This window comes from Mytilus californianus, unplaced genomic scaffold (assembly GCF_021869535.1).
Source record: "Mytilus californianus isolate M0D057914Y unplaced genomic scaffold, xbMytCali1.0.p SCAF_7, whole genome shotgun sequence".
NCBI classification, from domain to species: Eukaryota; Metazoa; Mollusca; class Bivalvia; order Mytilida; family Mytilidae; genus Mytilus; species Mytilus californianus.
Window position 1 is genome coordinate 97,622,031 of NW_026262723.1, and position 23,235 is coordinate 97,645,265.

A 23,235-nucleotide genomic window follows, 5' to 3' on the forward strand; every position below is an offset into this window, starting at 1 on the left:
CGGACTCGGACTTCTCTTGAACTGAGTTTTACTGTGCGTACTGATGTGCGTTTGTTTTTTCTACATTGGCTAGAGGTATAGGGGGAGGGTTGAGATCTCAAAAAACATGTTTAACCCAGTCGCATTTTTGTGCCTGTCCCAAGTCAGGAGCCTCTGGCTTTTGTTAGTCTTGTTTTATTTTTAATTTTAGTTTCTTGTGTATAATTTGGAGTTTAGTATGACGTCCATTATCACTGAACTGGTATACATATTTGTTTAGGGGCCAGCTGAAGGACGCCTCCGGGTGCGGGAGTTTCTCGCTGCATTGTAGACCCATTGGTGGCCTTCGGCTGTTGTCTGCTCTATGGTCGGGTTGTTGTCTCTTTGACACATTCCCCATTTCCATTCTCAATGTTATTGTACAATTAAACTTTTTTGCCAGTGTTACAATATCAACAAAATGCATCTCATGTTTAAATATTTCGGCATATTTGACTGACAAACATACAGCATAAGCTTTTCACCGAATATCAAAACATATGCAATAACAAATAAAACAAGGCATGCAGCATGCAAATAAATAGTAATAAAACAGCACCACATTTAACTCTAGCATATACATGTATCTTGCTAACACTAAAAACATATATATGAAGCACTAATACAGGAATTATTTTAAAAATTTGAAGCTAAAAATTTTCAGTGAATATAAATCTTGGACTATTTACTAGTCCCAGATAATTTAAAGTAAAAACTATAACTCTTGTAATTATCAAAACGTAAAAACAAAATTTCAACTGCAATGCAAGCTGTTAATGCAGCATAAAAACATAAAACTATAATTTAGCTGATATTTATAAACTAAATGTTTCCTCATAAGTAAAATATTTTGTATGTTTCCGGTATTTGTTACGGAAGTGTCTAAATCTGGCATACACGACTCTATGAAAGATTAGCGAGAAATACACACAACTTTGTTTTTGGCTGAAAGCAAAACTAAAAGAACTTGAATAATTTAGCGATTGTAATGTAACATTTGTCAAAAATGGTTGAATTCGTACTCTGCAATCGGTATAAGTTTTAGGTACAGAACGTAGTTTTCCAAATCATAATTCACAGCAACCGTTTTGCACAATAACATAACACCGAATTTAATCCTGACGTTTACAAGAAATTCCGGAAAGGTTGATATGGGATCGGATGGGAAATACTTAATTTTTATGTGGTTTGTTATGATGTCAGAAAGAGGCTCAGCGCGAGAAAGAGATTGACAAGTTACATCAAAATGTTTTCATAAAAAATACTACTAATATTATCATCAATTAAGGTTTGTATAATTTAAGAGTATTGCTTTTTACTTATTCGACATCTTTCAAATGTTACGAAATGGCAATATCGTGATTGTTAGTTGTTGAAAGTTGGAAAGTTGACGTCTGCGTGTCATGTGGCGATGTGCTTTTATTTTCACGGTTTTTGATTTTCTCATTGTTCTATCTACCCTACAATAAATATATATACATATTTAGGGGTAGGGTTAGTTGTATGAATAAGGATTAGTTATAGTCTTTGTTTATAGTGGTGTACATAGGCACTTCATTGTCTTCAAGCCACTTGTCTAAGAAAAACAAATTTTTGGGGGGCATAAATTATATTTCCTCGACTCCGCAAAGTTCGTCCACCCATGAAAGGAATAACAACGCCAGTTCAAAGGTTTCATCTGCGTTACCGCCTATCTTTCGATTACTCAATCAGTTTACGATATGGAATGGTAGTTGATTCTCCACAGTGTTCCAGTTAGCATGAAATGGAGGGGTGCCGCGCCCCGCCCACAAAATTTTGCGCCCCTCTGCCTTTTTTAAGCGCCCCTCTGCCTCTCTGCCCTTCTGATGCGCCCCTCTGTGCTCTTTTGAAAAAAGTTTAAAAAACGATCTTTTTTCCTCATATCGTCGCCATTTTGTTGAGTTCTTTATTAATTTATACACACTTCATTAAGACAACAGATTAAAATTGTTGACACTTGTTACCTGTATATAATCACCTATTTGATTAGAGTCAATTACTTAATCAGGTGAAATTTACGACCCTGTCTAATCCCTTTGTCCTGAAGCACCAAACATCCAAGTTAAATGAATTGATTTTTTAACACCTGACGATGCAAAATAGAAGATGTGCATTTCTATTGTATTTGTTATTTATAAAATAACGTTCATTAAAAAAGAATCATTCCAATAGTAAATTGTATTAAAATCGTCAACACGCAAAATGCCGACGAAAAAAAGAAAAATTGACCCAACTCGAAAATGACAAGAAGAAAATATCAAAGACTTACCAGTCTATTACATCTTTTTTTCAAGAATAATGACCATCAAAGGTAAAGAAATAATTTAATCCTTTACTTTTATGAAAATTCGAGAAGAAGAAAGGTTTCTATCAGATATCGCAATTGTTCTTCTATTGTAAATTCCGCCGATTACGGAGCACTTGAAAGTCCGATTTTTATATCATTTTTCTTAAATTGAAATCTGTTTTGACTAACTTTAATATTGATATTATTAGATACGCTCAACATGAAATATACGGAGATGCTTGTTGAATTGATAATAAACTTTCAAAGTTGAATTAATTTATTATTGTGTCGATTACGGAGCTCTCGAAAGTCCGATTTTTGTATCAATTTTCTTATTGAAATCCGTTTTGACAAACTTATTGATATTATTAGATACGCTCAACATGAAATATACGGAGATGCTTGTTGAATTGATAATAAACTTTCAAAGTTGAATTAACAAACTTATTTGTTGAATTAATCTATTTCTCAAGATCGAAATAAAGACAATTGTCTTATTGGCACTCTTATTTAAATTCACAACCAAACTTACACAATTTTCAATGTAAAGTTTACCCCACTCTCCCTATCTTCTTTCAGTAATGATGGAAATGAGACCCCTGAAATTGTAATTGAGACAGCCAAAACTCCTATACAACCACAAATACAACTTACAAGCAAATGAAGCAACTCAAGAAAATCCTAACCCTTCACTTCCTTCCTCCACACGATCAAGAAATCCTAGTGGGAAACACAAAGTTGGTATAAATAATAATTGGGTTAAAACAGTATTCCTGGTTATATTTTGACAAAGACTTTAGTGAGGATGGAACATTAGTTGATGTCATGCTTTGCAAACTTTGTAACAAGCATCAATCACATGGAAGTAATGGTAGTCAGACATGTTCTACTGTAGGTTATAAACTGTTGCGCAAAGATAAGATACAAATCCATCAAGACAGTGAACAACATAAATATGCAATAACTGACACAATCGATCAGTTGCCCATTTTAGACCTTACAGGAACAGACAACATTGAAACAATGTATGGTTATACAGAGATAGAAGCTCTGGCAAATACATTTGACATGGACCCTGAAACTCTCCTTATTCAATGGCAGGACTTTATAGCTCTTGTGTCATCAGCAGAACTTTCAGATCGTTCCTTACCTAGTCTGCTAGAGCTATTTCATTCACCTTGTCATAAGGATAAAAACCTATTATCTATGCACCCTCTTGTTGCAAAACTATTCAGTGTTGCAATAATACAACCACTCAGTACAGCAGAGGTGGAGAGAATATTCTCTCAGGTCAAATTGATAAAGACAAGTCACAGGGCAAACTTGAAAACACAGACATTAACAAAAATATTAACTGTAAAATTAAACTGTGATGAAACTAAATTTGAAAAAATTCTTGATCAATGTGTGACAACCTTCTTCAAAAAGAAAAACAGAAGACTTGGCAATGTTGTTTAATATTTATTTGCATTTGAACTCTTCTTTGAAAAAATCTGTAGTTCTGAAAGAGAAATGAATATAGTAATGACTATTAGTGCTCTCAGTTTGATTTTAACTTATATGATTTAAATAAATGATTTTTAAACTTGTATATAATAGTATAGAGTATTTAACTTGGCTACATGCTTGCTAAAAATATGTCATTATGTGGTAATATTAAGTATTTGATTTTTTTCAATGAAAACGCGCTAAAGTGCCCTTTTTTAAAAACGCGCCCCTCTATTTACAAATCCTAGCTGGAACACTGCTCCGCATGTGATCGATCAAATCACTGACACTTTTCAGTCGTTTTCGTGTTCACGGAAAAATTACGAACAGACAAGTTGTTGTCGTATATACGTGCGAAGTAACCCAAATAGTCCACTCGTTACATTCCACTGATGTACGCTGCCAAATAGAGTAATTTCGTTCAATGTTGATTTTAGTCTAATTTTCCTATTTCTGTTTATTTCGATCTTAAAAACTGGAGAACATGGGTGGATCGTTTTCAATTTTAATATTTACAGACAGTTAAGACGCCATTTCTTAAAAATTTAAGAATATGAATGTACAAAAAATATTTTATTAAATATGAATAATCCAAGTCATGCGTGTATACCAGTCAATTAAAATATTCACAAACGTTTCTATTCTTTAAACTAATTCGTATAAATGAATAATCAGTTAGGCAGATAGGATCAAGCTCATTTTGTCTGTTTGTTTTTATTTTTGCTGTAGCGTGTTATATTAACTGTATTAATACACTTTTTTAAGATAGATGTTTACGAACTTATTATCCCGATTTTAGTTGTCCAGTTTCAATAATGTAATCAATGACATTTATTACATATACATAGATTTAAAAAACTTGAAAGTAAATATCCTTTTTTGAATCTCGTTAAACTTTGCACATTTCAACAGTAAAAAAATCTATGTCTTCATTTGTCTTCATTATTTTGTTAAACATCATGTGAAACCTAATCGCTTTGTCGGTATTACCTGTTTTACTCGGGATCCGCTTTCAATCGGAAAATAATTTTAGCTCAGTTTAAAACGAACGGTAAAAAGCAAAAATATGTAAAAATAAATACAATTTTCCATGTTTAACTGCTGTAGTGTAAACAATTCTCGTCCGTTTTTCAAGTTTTTTACATCATTAGATTCTTTTTGAAGGTAGAAGTTTTATGATACAGCACCACCTTGTGAATTAATAAACTAGGATTTCACACATGTGCTTTATAATTACCGTACTTGATAAAATCACGCCACTGATAAGAAATTCCAGATGCCATTTTACAACTGCGGTATCACAGATTATAACCAAAGGGGTCTTGCCGCTGAGACTATAATTGGATAAAATCATATGACTTTAGTACAGAGCTCTGCATGCCATTAAGACATGCTAATTAGTCGTTGTTATTCCTTTTAAATATTACTTCCATGGTCAACCTAACGAATATCGCAGTGCATTTTCAACTACGTTTCCCGTATATTCCCGATAATTTGCAGTCATAAAGATTCAATAAAAATCTAGACTTTGACATTCAAAAGAATCTACAAAAGACCGTAGTATAGCGAAACAGCAAACGTGAACACTTACTTCTAATCAATGCCTTTTCTACTTTCGCCTCTCAAGTTCGTCCACCGGATGTACAACCTTGTGACGTCACACAGATTAAGCCAAGCACATTGCATTTTCGCATTTTTTGTTTAAAGTTAATTTTAAAGGTAAGTATTGAAATAAAGTAACAAAAAATTAAATTTAACGATAAAATATTCAACAAGTAACAATAACAAAGAAATTGTGCAAAATTGTCTATTCCATGTCCTTGCAATGCATGCAGTAAAACATGGTATTCCTCCTCACAGCCCTCAGTTCTGTACAATATTTGAGATGTGTCCAGTGCTTGCACCTATAATTGTTACACTGCACCCATTTGGTAAGTTCAACACCAACTCCAAGTCTAATTTGATTGGGGGTGAACTGTTTACATACACAGCATAATTCAATTTCTGGAATTTCTTCATTGTCTGTATCGCTGAAGTCCATGGAATCATTTATATATATGTGGCTAGGTCCTGGTTTAGGAGAAGTGTTGCTAGGTCCTGGTTTAGTTGATGTGCGGATAGGTCCAGGTTTAATGTGGCTAGGTCCAGGTAAGTGATGAAGCAGAAGTGGACGGTTTCTTTTTATTTTGTTTCCCAGTTTTCTTACTACTCGAGTTGGTTGATTTATGTTTTCCTTGGTTTTCAACATGCTGTTTTACCTTTTCTGCTACCTCAGTTTCAGTTATGGGCATACTGGATACAATCTTTCCAAGGGTTTTTCTTTCTTTCTTGTCATTTTCGGACTTAATTTTCTTTAGTTTGTTTATTCTTTCGTCAAAGAAGTGTGGAACAGTAGCATCATGATCTTGCAAATCTTCAACAACTAAAATATCAGTCACAGCACTTTCAACAGCTTCCATTACTTCTCCGTTCATATCAACTTCAACTACTAGTATATCATCTGTTTTTGGTTCATCCGTAGTTTCTTTGCATTCATCATTTTTTGTAAATACCTCTGATGGTTTCAGTTGATCTTTGTTGATGACATTTTTATCCAAGGGGTAAATTCCAGTCTTCCTAAATGCAGACTGAAGGTTTTCAGGGGATAGTGCTTTCTGGTATGCTTTGCAGGCTAGTTCACATATGTTGTATCTGGTTATGACTAAGGAGTTCTGACGCATGGTTTTGTGACATTCATTATCATAAATACGTTGCAACAGCCCATAACATCCAACATCCAAAGGTTGTAATATATGTGAGGTATGAACTGGTAAGATGTGAATGATGATGTGATGTTGCTGTGCCCATTCAATAATATCAACTGCAACATGTGACTTATGCCCATCAAGGAGTAGAAGTATGTTGTCATTGTTTCTGCCAGGGACTTATTTAAGAGAATGGTCAGTCAAATATTGTCTGAATATATGTTGGTATTGGACCATCCTGAGTCTGATACTGCACCAACAGCACCTGGTGTTGCTCCATTCATCAATTCATTCATCATTCTTTTCTCTTCAAATACAAAATATGGAGGTACAGCAAATCCTGAGGCACTTCCACAGCCAAGTATGGTCGTAGTACTAGACCTTCCAGATGTTACTGATGATGTGTTACATTTAATTCCAGATACAACATTAGGTGGTTTATGATTCAGTGTTATACCCTTCTCATCAATATTAAATATGAGATGTGGTTTATCCTGAAGATTATATTTGTGAACAACTTGCTCTAAGCTTGCAAAGTACTTTTCAACATTAGCAACAGAACCACATTTTGCACGTTGAATCTCCAAACTTCCAGGTTTAACCACTTTAAGTTCTGGCCATCTTTTTATGAAACCCTCAAACCATCTTAAGGTAAGTTCTTCATTTCTTGGTTTAATATTGATTGTGTGGGCAAAATCAGTAGCCAGATCTGTAACTTCTTGTCTAGTGTACCCATATCCATATGAAGCCATGGACTTTACATGTGCCACAATCCGTGCCTCCTCTTCAAGTGAAAAGACAGGTGCCCTCCCAGTGGTGACACAATCTGGACTTATTTTGCCAGTGATTCTATCACGTAGAGTTTGCCTTGGGACATTAAATTGTAGAGCTGCTTTTCTTTGGGACATTTCTTTATTCCATACTGATATGTATGCATTAGTCAAAGCCGTGGGACTGTACAGCCTGTACTTTTTATCATGCCTGAGGAAAGTAGGTTTAGCCTGAAATGTAATGTGATGCCTTTTTGTTTTATTGCTGTATTTTTTGTTTTAATATGTGTATATGTATATAAGTGTATGTAAAGTGCAAATTCTCAGCAAAATTTTTAGCCCTCTATCGTTAATATTGGTCAGGAATTAACAAAGTCATACCCTTTTTTGCAACCATGATGTTGTGGGGGAAAATACATATGGCAGTAGAAGCCATTTTATGGCGATAATTCATCATTTTTCCAGAATTTTTTCATAATCTGTGCAAAAAATTCCTTCAAATTTCCATATTTGTTAGTTACAATTTTAATAATTGCTTGGCCTGTCATACTTTTGTAGGTCACAGGTAGTAATTACTGGAATGTAAAGAAACCGGCAACTGGGCTTGGAAGGGATTTTCCCTGTGTTTTACAATTATAAAGTCGATTTAAAGATAGATAGAAAAGGGACTTAGTAAAAATGGCGATTTTGACAAAGATTTTTCTATTTTTATGTCTATTTACCTGTTTCAACCTCATGTTTTGGTTTCGCTTTTCCACGTTGTTCTTTACTATATATAGAACCCTGCTCAGCTGGAAAGTGACGTCACAAGTATTCCGCGTGTGCGATAAATGTAAACAGTGAAGGCGGACGAACTTGCGGGTTTGACGAACTTGAGGGATTGAAGGATATAACATTTCCTTATAATTTTTGTTTCCGCAGTTGCCTATTTCGCTGAATTTTGCGTTATTTTGTAAATCAAACATATCATCAAAATGATATATGACATGCTCATTTCTTTTGTTGGAATTATTTTTCAGGTTGGGAACAAACCCTCTATATCATGTATATGGTGTTTATACCTGTATAGATAGGGATAACCCTTCTATAATAGAGGGATAAAATTATCCCTCTTATAGAGGGATATATTTGGTTAGACTGGATTTTAAAGCAGAACATGGCAAATGCGCATTTTCTACTTATTATGGCAGTAACCTGCAACATTTCATTTGATGTACCTAATTTAATATGCACTCTATTTAACTGCTAAACTGACTGAATATACAATCTATTGTTCATCATCATTGAAACCTGTGATGATAAGGTAAATTCCACTCAGTTATGCCTCAATGAACAGATTTCTATTGTTAGATTTAACATAAAATTTAAAGGTCAACTGTCCCTTTTGTTGTTGATCAGGTGTTCAGATAGGTACACCATAGATTGCAAGTTCTGCCACTTTAGCAGAAAACTGGGCATCCCAATTTTTTAGTATTGTGCAATAATTGATACATATAATGGTATAGATTACAGCCAATATAACTAGAACATGCGATTCTGACATCTTCCTGCTTTAAATCCAGTATAAACAAATATATCCCTCTATAGAGGGATAATTGTATCCCTCTATACAGGTTTAAACACCATATAGAGGGTTTGTTCCCAACATGTTTGTAGCAGGCAGCTTCTAAGTAGGTCAACCGTAAATTATTTCTTCTCCCATCAAAATGGTAATGTTACAAATGTAAGTTGGCAAAATTTGTTCACAAGATATTATCCATTTATCAGTTTACCAAAGTAGCCAAAAGTCTTAGGTGTGCAGATACACTAGATAGGATAATTATAATTTCCCACGGTTCAATAGTATAGAGGGAAATTACTGTAATAACGGTACTAGTGGATACTATTGATACGGGTACTTCGTATGTACCAGTATGATATATACAAGTCTAAATTGAAAACGACGTTCAAATCTATGATTGCGTTGGATAAAAACCGCAATTTTTATACGTGTGCATGCAAACAAATTTGCCTGATAGAGGGGTCTAAATACAGCACAAACAACATTTTCCAAAAGACCTAAAAGGGAAAAAGTATATTTTAACAAAACACATTTGACTAACAGGTCGAACAACAGATGTTCTTAAACCCTGCTGACTGCCGTTGGCGATTGCCAAATAAACGGATCACAAGATGTTACAAAATGGATCTTGTAAAATTATTAATTTAATACCAATCAGAAAACAATAAACTTGCGGAAAAGATGGTATACATCAAACAAAAGGTGCAAAAATTAGTACACCATATCCGGATTTCGACAATTAATGTCTCTTCAGTGATGTTAGGGATCGAAACGGCATTTGGAAGGCCATATAATTTACCTCAATTTAGGATAGACTCTTGAATTTTGAAGAGTCGAAATATTAGAAATAGGATGAACGGATCATATAAACCCGAAGGAAAATATAATACAAGCCCAAATGAAAAAATATAAACAAGTCTAAATTGAAAACAACGTTTAAACCTATGATTGCGTTGGATAAAAACCGCAATTTTTATACGTGTGCATGCAAAACAAATTTCTTGATAGAGGGGTCTAAAGACCTAAAAAGTGAAAAAGTATTTTTTAACAAAACGCATTTATCACGTGATATTAATAGTAAGCGGGAATATTTTCCCTTGTTGATCACTTCTAGCCAAGCATCAGACTGGACAACAGTGAAATAAAGTTTGCTATTGAATTATTTTATTCTATTTTGTATTTAGTAGTAATAATATATTTTACTAAAGAGAAACTTAAGTTATTGCTTAATAACATATAGTATATTTACTTTATATACTGTCCAAGTATAACTCTTGAGACAGTCTTCCGAACATTTGGGTTTGGACACAGGTTTCCGACATTTTCCACTTTATTTAAAAGTAGTCTTTTACTATATTTTTAATGGAGTTTGACCGAGTTAACTCGTTTTTGTTTTTTCGTTTTTCCTGGCCGGTGGGATCGTTGATGACAGAGCAAAATATTTTTGAACACAATTTACTTATTATTCTATTGAATTCTTTAATGAAAGTTAATTTATTGTGCATTGATACTTATGCTTTATGTTTATTGTGTTTATCAATTGACCAGATTTTGGTGCAATATATTTCCAGAAAAATTGATTAAATCATTGGAAAGGTATTGGGGTTGTTGTTGTTGTTGTTGAAAGGAAATGATTATATTTAGATTTATTTGTTTTATTACTTTTAGGAAGCAAAAGATCTGAAATGGCTACTGGTGGGTTTGGAAGAGGTGGAAGAGGGGCAGCTCTACTTCAGGCTCTGAAAGATGGAACTCGTAAACCAGGAGATCAGGATGAGGTATGTGAATCATAGCCATAATTGTGTGAAGTCTTAAAGTTGGTTACAATAAAGTAAAGCATGATTTTTGTATCAGCAAGTTAAGCTGGACTTGTGCTACTGAGTAAGGGGTGAGGTCGCTTTCCGATCTATCACTGCGTTTGTTTTAGACCACAAGAAAAAAATATCATGTTGGCAAGGTGTTGAATCAGCCGCTCTAGTTATTTAAGAAATAATTCATGGGGGCTTGAATATATCGTGATTTTACCACGGGTTGGCCCTTTATGACAAATATTTTACCCTGAGCAATAGCGAGGGGTAAAATATCGGCATAAAGGGACAACCCGTGGTAAAATCACGATATATTCAAGCCCCATGAATTATTTCGCTTCTAATAGTACAAATACGGCCATTCTTTTGGATCGAAGCGCTCTAGGTGAAGGCATTATTTGCCGTTCCCATAAATAAACGCACTAAAATTGACGTAAAAGAAGGAAACAAACTGAATAAATGGCATGCTTAAACTATTTACAATGACATATTTAGATAGGTTTGGATGAATCTAAATGATAATTGTATTTATATGTCTTATATGTAAACAAAAAGTGGCTTATATAACACATTTAAGCATCGTTTCACTTTGTTTACGTTTCCTTGTTGTGATGATTTTCGGTTTCAAAAGCGTGTATTTTCCCGTAAAATGCTTATATTCTTACGTCATCGTTCTATGACGTCGGGTAGCTCATTCATAAAAAAGCATATGACGCGGGAGTACGATCGGAACAGCCCAAACAATATATTCATATTTTACCACGGGTGTGTACTCAAAGCGTTTGAAGAACGTCATGTTAGAATGGTAATTAACCATTTTGATCATGTTGATATAAAGGCAATGTTTCATGTATAAGGCCAATCCTAAATAATTTCTTTACATAATGTACATGGTTTCTCATCTAAATAAAGAATATTATGATATTTAGTTCATAGTCTTGTGTTAAAAGACGACATGTTTGTTTAAATACTAAAAAAAATAATATTGGCATCACATCATTTTGCAACATTTTATCATTACATCATTTTTGTTTAGACCCTCCCAAATTGCAATTTGTTAAGTTGAAATATCTGATGGTAAAGGCTTGACAAATTAAGCAAGTTTTTATACGACCGCAAAAATTAAAAAAATTTTGGTCGTATATTGGTATGACGTTGGCGTCGTAGTCGTCTGGCGTCGTCCGAAGACACATTGGTTTTCGCACTCTAACTTAAGTTTAAGTGAATAGATCTCCATGAAATTTTACCATAAGGTTCAATATCACGAAAGAAAGGTTGGGATTGATTTTGGGGGTTATGGTACCAACAGTTAAGGAATTAGGGGCCAAAAAGGGGCCAAAAATAAGCATTTTTGTAACTTCCAGACAATAACTTGTGTGTAAGTGTATGGATCTCTCTGACATTGTACCACAAGGTTCCATATCACAAAGGGAAGGCTGTAATTGATTTTGGGGGTAATTGCCTCAAAATTTTAGGAATTAGGGGCCAAAAAAAGGGGCAAAAAACAAGCATTTTTCTAGTTTCATGACAATAACTTGTGTGTAAGTGTTTGGATATTTCTGAAATTGTACTACAAGGTTCCATATCACAAAGGGAAAGCTGGAATTAAGTTTGGGGGTAATTGCCCGAAACGTTTAGGAATTGGGGGCCAAAAAGGGGCCAAAAATAAGCATTTTTTCTAGTTTCCAGACAATAACTTGTGTTCAAGTGTATGGATCTCTCTGAAATTGTACTGCAAGGTACCATACCACAAAGGGAAGGCTGGGATTGAGTTTGGGGGTGATGAATCATAAGGGGGTTCCAAAAATTTGGGGGGGGGGGGGATTTTTTTTTTCTTTTTTTCTTTTAAAATTTTCCATTTTAAGTTGGTTATTTCTGATTTATATTTAAAAGCAAATAATAATGATATGGTAGGAGATACACACCAAACAGGATGTGTAAATTATTATATAATAAGTATTGTGCAATAGCAAGAAATTTTCAATTGCACAGTATTGCACAATAGCAAGAAATCTTCAATTGCACAGTATTGCGCAATAGCAAGAAATCTTCAATTGCACAGTATTGCGCAATAGCAAGAAATATCCAATAGCACAATATTGGGCAATAGCAAGAAATTGTCAATTGTGCAGTATTGCGCAATAGCAAGAAATATTCAATTGCACAGTATTGTGCAAAAGAAGATACTTCGTATAAATTGCTTATTTCTTGATCAATTTCAATGGGGTTTTATTCTTGAATTCTTGGGGTTCTTTAATATGCTGATTCTAACTGTGTATTAAGTTTTTGGATTTTGGGCCCCGTTTTTAAATTGGTCCACATTGAGGTCCAAAGGGTCCAAAATGTAACTTTGTTTGATTTCATCAAAAATTGAATTATTGGGGTTCTTTGATATGCCGAATCTAACCGTGTATTTAGATTCTTAATTGTTGGTTCCGTTTTCAAATTGGTCTACATAAAGGTCCAAAGGGTCCAAAATTAAACTTAGTTTGATTTTAACAAAAATTGAATTTTTAGGGTTCTTTGATATGCTGAATCTAAACATGTATTTAGATTTTTGATTATGGGCCCAGTTTTCAAGTTGGTCCAAATCGGGGTCCAAAATTAAACTTTGTTTGCTTTCAACAAAAATTGAATATATTGGGTTCTTTGATATGCTGAATCTAACCATGTATTTTGATTTTTGGGCCCCGTTATCAACTTTGTCCACATTGAGATCAAAAGGGTCCAAAATTAAACTTTGTTTGATTTCATCAAAAATTGAATTCTTGGGGTTCTTTGATATGCTGAATCTAACCATGTATTTAGATTTTGGATATTGGACCATAATAGGTGAATGTCCAATTTAAAAATTTTTAAATTCTTAGACCACATTCATTCTGTGTCAGAAACCTATGCTGTGTCAACTATTTAATCACAATCCAAATTCAGAGCTGTATCAAGCTTGAATGTTGTGTCCATACTTGCCCCAACTGTTCAGGGTTCGACCTCTGAGGTCGTATCAAGCTGCGCCCTGCGGAGCATTTTATTTTAATTGCAAGCAAGAAATGTTGCAAAACATAACCTGTCAATAAACCTGTCAATAAAATCAAAAATAATTTTTAAATGACAACCATCTTGGTAGTCTTTACTCGTATGGTAGCGTGCACACCTCAAGTGCAGGAGGTCGGTGTATCAATTCCTGGCTGTATCAAACCAAAGTCTTAATAATTGGTATTTGCTTCTTCTCTGCAAGGATGGTGTTTTTGCTCAATATGCCAACCGCTTAAAATCTTTTTTTTTTGCTAACATGGATGATGTCTTGTTTTCAATAGTTACCATTTTTCAAACTTTTGTTTTACCCAAATTTTGATAATCAGTGTGTTTTTTTTTTTAGAAACCAGCTGGAGTTCAGCAAGAGACACAGCCACCTGTTGCTATGGGAAGAGGTGATATATTGAGGGGTTTGGTTGCTGCAAGATCTGCTCCACCACCTACACCAGGAGGTTAGACTTAGATAAAATACTTTTTTTCAGAACAGTTTTATTTATCAGCTTCAGTTTTGGTAATAAGAAAAAAGGATAAGGGAAGTTTCTTTTTGTTCATCGTGAAATAATATTTTTGAAGACAGTCTAAATTATTATCAAATTTTCATATTAACATGATTTATAGAATAAATAATCGAAGAATTCAAATATAGAAAAATATTCAACGAGTGACCGAACAACACATTAATTCACGAATGTGTGTAACACATGAGTTAATTATCAGTGTTGTTCAGTGACAAGTTGAATATTTTTCGATATTAGAATTCTTTGATTAGTTATTCTTTAAATTGCATTGACAATGGGCTTTTTAATGGAAATAAAGTAGAAAATGCAAGGAACTAAATTTTTTTCTACGCATTCACAATTTGTTTTGATGCAACGTCGTCGACAACATCTTGACAACACCTATTGTTGTACAACGTCAGACATGTCACTTATGAAATTATCTGCTTTTATTTCCACGGTAATTCACTGCAATCAATGTAATAGAGGTATTCCCATAACAGTGTGGAAAACCGCAGTTCTTTTGTTGTTAATACTACTGAATCATTTACCTTTAACTTTGTTGTCTTTGGCTATCGATAACAATGATTTTACGCTCACACAGTCTGACAGAGGCCTTCCAGTGGGGATTTAGATAAACACTTGTTACACATTTCGATACATAAAATGAAATTGGTGATCAAAACATAAAAAAACGCAAGTAAAGAACGTTTAAGTATTCAATATTAATCAAAACACAAAGGTTATTCCTATACTAGTTTTTCTAATTATTTGAGTCCGGCGTTGAGAACCTTTGGTGACCCCACAGTTTAAATAATATTCTATAATAAATAGGACGTGATAAGTGGGCGTTACAGACGAACATTCACCTAATTTAACCCTGTCAATGGGAGACTTGATCGCGCCAAAAAATGGTCTCGTCCACACTGTTATGAAAACGATACTAATCACGTTTATACTATAGCTCATTATTTTGTGTATTGTTTTTTAAGGTGCACCAGATCAGGCTCCTATAGGATTAGCAAGAGGAAGAGGGTTGGCTGCCATGCAAGCCCTTCTACAGTACGTATTCATGAAGTCAAGTGTATTGTAGGAACATCATTTAAGAGTGGCATTCTTCAAGTTAACATGCATAGTTGGTTTACTGGTGTCCAGGGGTTCAAATTTACTTTTAAGCAATGCAAGGTCCAGGACCTTTGACCAAATATACTTTGGGTAATTTTTATACGACCGCAAAAACATTTTTGTGGTCGTATATTGGTATGACGTTGGCGTCGTCGTCGTCCGAAGACACATTGGTTTTCGCACTCTAACTTTAGTTTAAGTGAATGGATCTCTATGAAATTTTACCATAAGGTTCAATACCACAAAAGGAAGGTGGGAATTGATTTTGGGGGTTATGTTACCAACAGTTAAGGAATAAAGGGCCAAAAAGGGGCCAAAAATAAGCATTTTTGTTACTTCCAGACATAACTTGTGTGTTAGTGTTTGGAACTCTCTGACATTGTACCACAAAGTTCCATATCACAAAGGGAATGCTGGGATTGATTTTTGGGGTAATTGCCTCAACATTTTAGGAATTATGGGCCAAAAAAGGGGCAAAAAACAAGCATTTTTCTAGTTTCATGACAATAACTTGTGTTTAAGTGTATGGATCTTTCTGAAATTGTACTACAAGGTTCCATATCACAAAGGGAAAGCTGGAATTGAGTTTGGGGGTAATTGCCCAAAATGTTAAGGAATAAGGAGCCAAAAAGGGGCCTGAAAATAAGCATTTTTTTAGTTTCCAGACAATTACTTGTGTTTAAGTGTATGGATCTCTCTGAAATTGTACTGCAAGGTACCATACCACAAAGGGAAGGCTGGGATTGATTTTGGGGGTAATTGCCTCAAAATTTTAGGATTTAGGGGCCAAAAAGGGGCAAAAAACATGCATTTTTCTAGTTTCATGACAATAACTTGTGTGTAAGTGTATGGATCATTATTAAATTGTACTACAAGGTTCCATATCACAAAAGGAAAGCTGGGTTTGAGTTTGGGGGTAATTGCTCTAAACGTTTATAGGAATTTGGGGCCAAAAAGTGGCCAAAAAACAAGCATTTTTCTAGTTTCCAGACAATAACTTGTTCAAGTGTATGGATCTCTCTGAAATTGTACTGCAAGATACCATACGACAAAGGGAAGGCTGGGATTGAGTTTGGGGGTGATGAATCATAAGGAAGTTCAAAAAATTTGGGGGGGATTTTTTTTTCCTTTTTTTCTTTTTTTTCTTTAAAATTTTCTATTTTAAATTGGTTATTTCTGATTTATATATAAAAGCAAGTAATAATGATATGGTTTGAATAGGTAAATTAAAATTTTTTAAGTTCTTAGACCACATTCATTCTGTGTCAGAAACCTATGCTGTGTCAAATATTTAATCACAATCCAAATTCAGTGCTGTATCAAGCTTGAATGTTGTGTCCATACTTGCCCCAACTGTTCAGGGTTCGACCTCTGCGGTCGTATCAAGCTGTGCCCAGCTGAGCATTTTATTCAATATGATTTTTATGGAGTCAAGTTTGAATTTTTGTTGTCCAATGAACCAGGGCACTTTCAATGTTTGTGTGAAAATTTTACGTTCTTGTTTTTCCCTGTCATATTTTTGGTCTTTAGTCAGATCCTGTCTTTCGGGCTGCTTTAATACGTTTCATCAATCACCCCCTGTGTATCCCCTATTTCACCAATCACCCCCTTTCTATCCATTGTTTCATCAGGTTTTCATTTGGAAGGGGTCAATCCAAAACTAAACAGACTCATACCGTTTACTGGTTATGATTTATTAATATATTCTCGAGTTTCCTGGGATCTTGTACGACGACCGGTCACATGAATACACATCAAATCAATTGTGAAGAATTTAAGCAAATACATAAGTTTCCTTTCAGTAAAGTTGCATATTTCAAGACTACGAAAGTCTGTCGGGTGTACCTAACTACCGGTGGGAAGGTTAGAACCCGTTAATTAAAGGTCACGGACCTCGGACCACCGCTAATTTGAACCCCTGGGTGTCCTATTTAAAAGGTATAGATTACTGAAAGCATGTCTCATGCTAGTGGAGGATTAGTGTGAAAAAGATGCCTCCCTTCCCATTACATTGCCTTTAAAAGTCTTCATAAGTGGTATCATGACGCACATGTAACCTTACAATAAAATAAGTTGGTGGTTTTTAGTTAATTATTCAAACTGCTGTTTGTATAGAGATTAAAAGACAGATATTTGTAAAGAAAAAGCTAAAACATTGGTATATACATGTCAGGTCTTACACTTTAGATGGAATTTACCAAAATTTTGTCATCATTTCATTTTCAAACACTTGACACAAATAAGATGCTGATTGGCGATGATGATCTTAATCGTTATTTTAACTATAATTACAAAGATCATACAAAATGTACAGGACAGAAGAATAAAGGGCTTAAAAGTATAAAATTTAGATGGCTTGTTTGAACTATCATGGCATCTTGCCCTTTCCTAAATCTTCAGGTATACTTTTCAATTTAATGTATATATGTTTTGTGATTTATTCAGCTATGGGTTATAAAGGTTAGTTCTATTTCAAAAAAACTGCATTAATTTTGTTAGAAGCGAATTATTTTGATTGTATTATATGGTACTGAACATGTGGTTCTAAAAATTGCACTCAAAGAAATATTCATTATAGTATACTGTGATAATTTCAGGGGAAGAGGACGTTCAATGCCATCACCTCAGCAAGCTCAGCAACTTCCACCAGTGGGACAGGCATCCCCTCAGCATCTTCCAGTGTCACAAGCATCCCCTCAGAAACAGCAGCTTCCTGCAGGACAACAAAGTTCACCTCCCAGAGCTGGTCCAGGATCAGCTGGTCAGCCATCACCTGGTCAGTCATCTACTCAGCAGCTAGAAGGAAGGTTTGCAAGGATGGCTGTGGAAGATAGAAGACCTACTGTTAGCAATGTGGGAAAAGATGGCAAAGCGTAAGTTATTTTCACAGACATAATTTAAATATTTGATTGGTTTTACAGTGAAAAGTTGTTTCATTTTGATTTCTTCTCCTGCAAATGAATGAAATTAATTATAATTTTAACTAGTGATTTATAATGTTCGTAAGAATATGATCTAAATAATATAATGTAACATCAAATTTACATCAGATCTTAGCATGATCATCTAATTTGCCTCACTTTTTACAATTCATTACACATGGAAATGTTACATTGTGAAATCAGAACATTTAAAAGTTAAAGTGTTTAGTTTGCCATGAAGTTGTTGTCACATTAACTTGAAACTTAGATCATATATTATGATGTCAACTTATTTAAGATATATGCCAAATTAAGGTTTTGACCCCAATATCATGGTTCAATGAACATAAAAATTTTGGTCAAATGGGACATGGTGTGCCATGAATGCAAATCCTTGTTTTACATGATATTTTACATGTATAAAGTCATAAACCTAAGAATAATGATGCTTTCTCTTTTTATTTTTTAGAGTTGCCCTTTCAGGAAATTATATTAGAATTAATTGTGCCAATCCCGGAGTGTATCAGTATCATGTGGACTACCGTCCAATGGTTGATTCAAAGAATATGAGATTTAAAATGCTCAATGAACATAGGGATGTGATAGGACAAGTTAAGGCTTTTGATGGTAGTATACTATACCTACCTATTCGGTTGCCAGATCAGGTAGGTGGTATTAAAGATTTTTTATGCAGATCAAGTTAAAAAGCAATCTAAATAAGCTATATTATTACATTGGTTGCAATGAATGACCGTGATTTCCCAGTGAAATAAAAACCGATAATTTCACATGTGAAATAAATCTGAAAATTTCACTCCTCTGACATCATACAGTAGGTGTTGTCAAGATGTTTTGGATGACGTTGCATCAAAACAATTGAGAATTTGTAGAAAAGATATTGTTCCTTTTATTATCTACTTTCTCTTGCCATTCAATAGACATGGTAGATGTAATAAAAAGAATATCTAATTCAAGAACTAATATATCGAAAATTATTCCATATTGGTATTATTTTAGTACGTTTTCTCTTCATGAATTGGATTTTGACTTAAAAAGCATATTCACCTGGAGAAAAGTGATATTCACCTTGCTGAATGTCACATGCTTTAACATGTAACGTTATTGTAAAATGATTGATATACAATTGGTTTTGGTAAATATTTGACATCAAATACATTGTTTTCTCTTGGAAAATTGAATAAAACAATAACTGTCTTTTGTATCGGTAAATATGAGGTTTAATTGACTTTTAAAAAACTGATATTCACTGAGGCCACCGTCGGCCTCAGTGAATATCAGTTTTTCAAAAGTCAATTAAACCACATATTTACCGCATCAAAAGACAGGAATTGTATAATATGCAACTCGTGACTGAACAAAACTGATAGTTAATTCATGTGCTACGCACATTCGTGAATTATTGTGTTGTTGGGTCACTCGTTAAATATTTTTCTATATATTTAAATTCTTGGTTTAGTTGTTCTCTAATAATTATGGTCTTTTCTGGTCCTATTGTGTTATGTCAGTAAGCAATTTACTCTAAGTGAGAGTATTTTGTCACATGAGAAATAAGGATGCTTATCTGCTAATGGTAACAGTATTAGCTCTATGTATACAGCTTCATATTTTAGAGGGTAAAAGAGCTAGATAATCCGTATCTTGTATACTGATGCCTTAAATATGGTCTGTGGTATTTGTGGCATATGTCTGTCATCCTTGTACTTTTGAACAATACTTGTTTTGCTAATTTTAAGTTTGAGTGACTGGTTTTGTAACTTTTTTTAATGGTTCTAAAAAAAATAAGTTTGGACGTCTTTTGCATATAAATTAAAAAATCTGATTTTGAATCAAAATATAATTCAATCATGCTGTCAGATTATACTAATTAATCAATTAAATTTTCTTACCAATTCCCAACGCTTATCATGTGTGTCCTTTGGAGCACCTTATTTGAGATATTATAATGATATTTTTTGAATATTTTACAGGAAACTGTTGTTACATCAAAAAGACTGACAGATGGTGTTGATATCACCCTAACTATAAGACTAACCCGTGTGGTTCCTCCAGAGTCTTGTTTGATGGTCTACAATATTATTTTCAGAAGGCAAGTTAACATAGATGTAATTCAATGAAAATGCTATTATAGATATATTTAAATAAGGAAGTTATTATACCCCATGCAACGAGTTGCGGAGGGTATAATGTTTTTGACCCGTCCGTCTGTCCGTCAGTCCGTCAGTCCTGTTTCTTGTCATCGCAACTCCTCTCAAACCACACAACAGAATTTCACGAAACCTTTTTAGATAATAAGGACATACTATGTAGTTGTGCATATCGACAGGAAATTGCGATTCAATTTTTTTCTAGGAGTTACACCCCTTTGAACTTATTTACTTTAATGTACTACTGCAACAGTTTGTCATCGCAACTCCTCTGATACCACACAACAGAATTTCATGAAACCTTTTTAGATAATAAGGACATACTATGTAGATGTGCATATCGACAGGAAATTACAGTTCAACTTTTTTTCTAGGAGTTACGCCCCTTTGAACTTATTTGCTTCAATGTACTACTGCAACAGTTTGTCATCGCAACTCCTCTGATACCACACAACAGAATTTCATGAAACCTATTTAGATAATAAGGACATACTATGTAGATGTGCATATCGACAGGAAGTTACTGTTCAATTTTTTTTCTAGGAGTTATGCCCCTTTGAACTAATTTGCTTCAATGTACTACTGCAACAGTTTGTCATCGCAACTCCTCTGATACCACACAACAGAATTTCATGAAACCTTTTTAGATAATAAGGACATACTATTTAGATGTGCATATTGACAGGAAATTACGGTTCAATTTTTTTTTTAGGAGTTACGCCCCTTTGAACTTATTTGCTTCAATGTACTTCTGCAACAGTTTGTCATCGCAACTCTGAAACCACACTACATAATTTCATGAAACTTTGTAGATAATTAGGACATACTATGTACATGTGCATATTGACAGGAAATTATGATTCAATTTTTTTTTCTTATACAATTTTTTTATCTTACACATATTTTATTTCTCCAATGACAATGTGGGGACGTGGGGTATGTGAGCGCGCTCACTAAGGTTCTTTAATTTTATCAGTAACTGTGTGTTGACGCTATAATGACTGTTTTATTCAAAATGACCAGTCACACTTTGAAAATGAAAACACTAAATTATCTAGATCTTAACTTTTTTAAAGAATCAATTTACAAGATCACTTGGCAAGAAGTAAGACTCTTCTAAAAAAGTGAATTTTGACCTTTTTTTTTTATTCATAACTGCATTGCTATCTCAAGTTTCCCTTTAGATAAACATCAGACAGACACGTTTCTCTACTTTTTATACGACCGCAAAAATTGAAAATTTTTTGGTCGTATATTGGTATGACGTTGGCGTCGTCGTCGTCGTCGTCGTCTGGCGTCGTCCGAAGACACATTGGTTTTCACACTCTAACTTTAGTTTAAGTGAATGGATCTCCATGAAATTTTACCATAAGGTTCAATACCACGAAAGGAAGGTTGGGATTGATTTTGGGGGTTAAGGTACCAACAGTTAAGGAATTAGGGGCCAAAAATAAGCATTTTTGTAACTTCCAGACAATAACTTGTGTGTAAGTGTATGGATCTCTCTGACATTGTACCACAAGGTTCCATATCACAAGGGAAGGCTGAAATTGATTTTGGGGGTAATTGCCTCAAAATTTTAGGAATTAGGGGCCAAAAAAGGGGCAAAAAACAAGCATTTTTCTAGTTTCATGACAATAACTTGTGTGTAAGTGTTTGGATATTTCTGAAATTGTACTACAAGGTTCCATATCACAAAGGGAAAGCTGGAATTGAGTTTGTGGGTAATTGCCCGAAACGTTTAGGAATAGGGAGCCAAAAATAAGCATTTTTCTAGTTTCCAGACAATAACTTGTGTTCAAGTGTATGGATCTCTCTGAAATTGTACTGCAAGGTACCATACCACAAAGGGAAGGCTGGGATTGAGTTTGGGGGTGATGAATCATAAGGGATCATAGATTTATTCTTACGAGGAAGCTCCGAGCATGCTCGGAGGATGCTCGGAGCTTTTTCAGTAGGCTCTTCTCTGCAGTTTATGTGAAAATAATTATCATGATCCATTAAGATGTCAATCAAATCTACACCACTTCTATAATAAGGAAAGTAGAGCATTATAGAGGAAGCTCAATTAACACCTGTGTAAACATCTAATCTATTCAAATACATTTTGCCTGAAATTTTACAAAACTATAGAATAGATTAGAAATTCTTCAACAGTACTGTGTAATGCTTTTAAAGAAATCTCAAGTCTCCACAAAAAGTGAAAGTCATTTAACAAAAAATATACAATTATTATATTTTTAAAATAATCATTTCTTTTTTTATAATAAAAAAAATTCTCAAATTTTATAATTAGATGATATGATTTAAATATAGTTTGTATTATATAATATGCTACATAAAAGTTATCAAGACGCAAACAACAGTCAGGGGGCGATACTAAACGAGTTATTTTATTTAGTTACTTATATTAATAGGTATTTTTTGTTTTTTAAAATTATTTGATATAAACTCAATAGTTATTTTAAATGTCAAAAGTGGACTAAATGTAGTTTTTATACGACCGCAAAAATTAAAAATTTTTTGGTCGTATATTGGTATGACGTTGGCGGCGTCGTCGTCTGGCGTCGTCCGAAGACACATTGGTTTTTGCACTCTAACTTTAGTTTAAGTGAATGGATCTCCATGAAATTTCACCATAAGGTTCAATACCACGAAAGGAAGGTTGGGATTGATTTTGGGGGTTATGGTACCAACAGTTAAGGAATTAGGGGCCAAAAAGGGGCCAAAAATAAGCATTTTTGTAACTTCCAGACAATAACTTGTGTGTAAGTGTATGGAATCTCTCTGACATTGT

At 34.1% G+C, this 23,235-nt stretch overlaps 1 protein-coding gene and 1 pseudogene across 1 annotated transcript in view; one reads left to right on the forward strand and one right to left on the reverse strand.

Annotated features, from left to right (window-relative positions):
* The first annotated feature begins 1,214 nt into the window (after positions 1 to 1,214).
* Positions 1,215 to 23,235, forward strand: part of LOC127708810 (piwi-like protein 1) — an 85,371-nt gene continuing 63,350 nt past the window's right edge. The window contains exons 1-7 of the mRNA XM_052213946.1: positions 1,215 to 1,306; positions 10,558 to 10,667; positions 14,074 to 14,182; positions 15,220 to 15,289; positions 17,950 to 18,225; positions 18,743 to 18,938; positions 20,262 to 20,380. Of these exons, the coding sequence (XP_052069906.1) occupies positions 10,575 to 10,667; positions 14,074 to 14,182; positions 15,220 to 15,289; positions 17,950 to 18,225; positions 18,743 to 18,938; positions 20,262 to 20,380 (863 nt within the window). The 5' untranslated portion in view covers positions 1,215 to 1,306; positions 10,558 to 10,574. The remainder of the gene's footprint in view (positions 1,307 to 10,557; positions 10,668 to 14,073; positions 14,183 to 15,219; positions 15,290 to 17,949; positions 18,226 to 18,742; positions 18,939 to 20,261; positions 20,381 to 23,235) is intronic.
* LOC127709577 (uncharacterized) lies at positions 5,953 to 7,571 on the reverse strand (annotated as a pseudogene).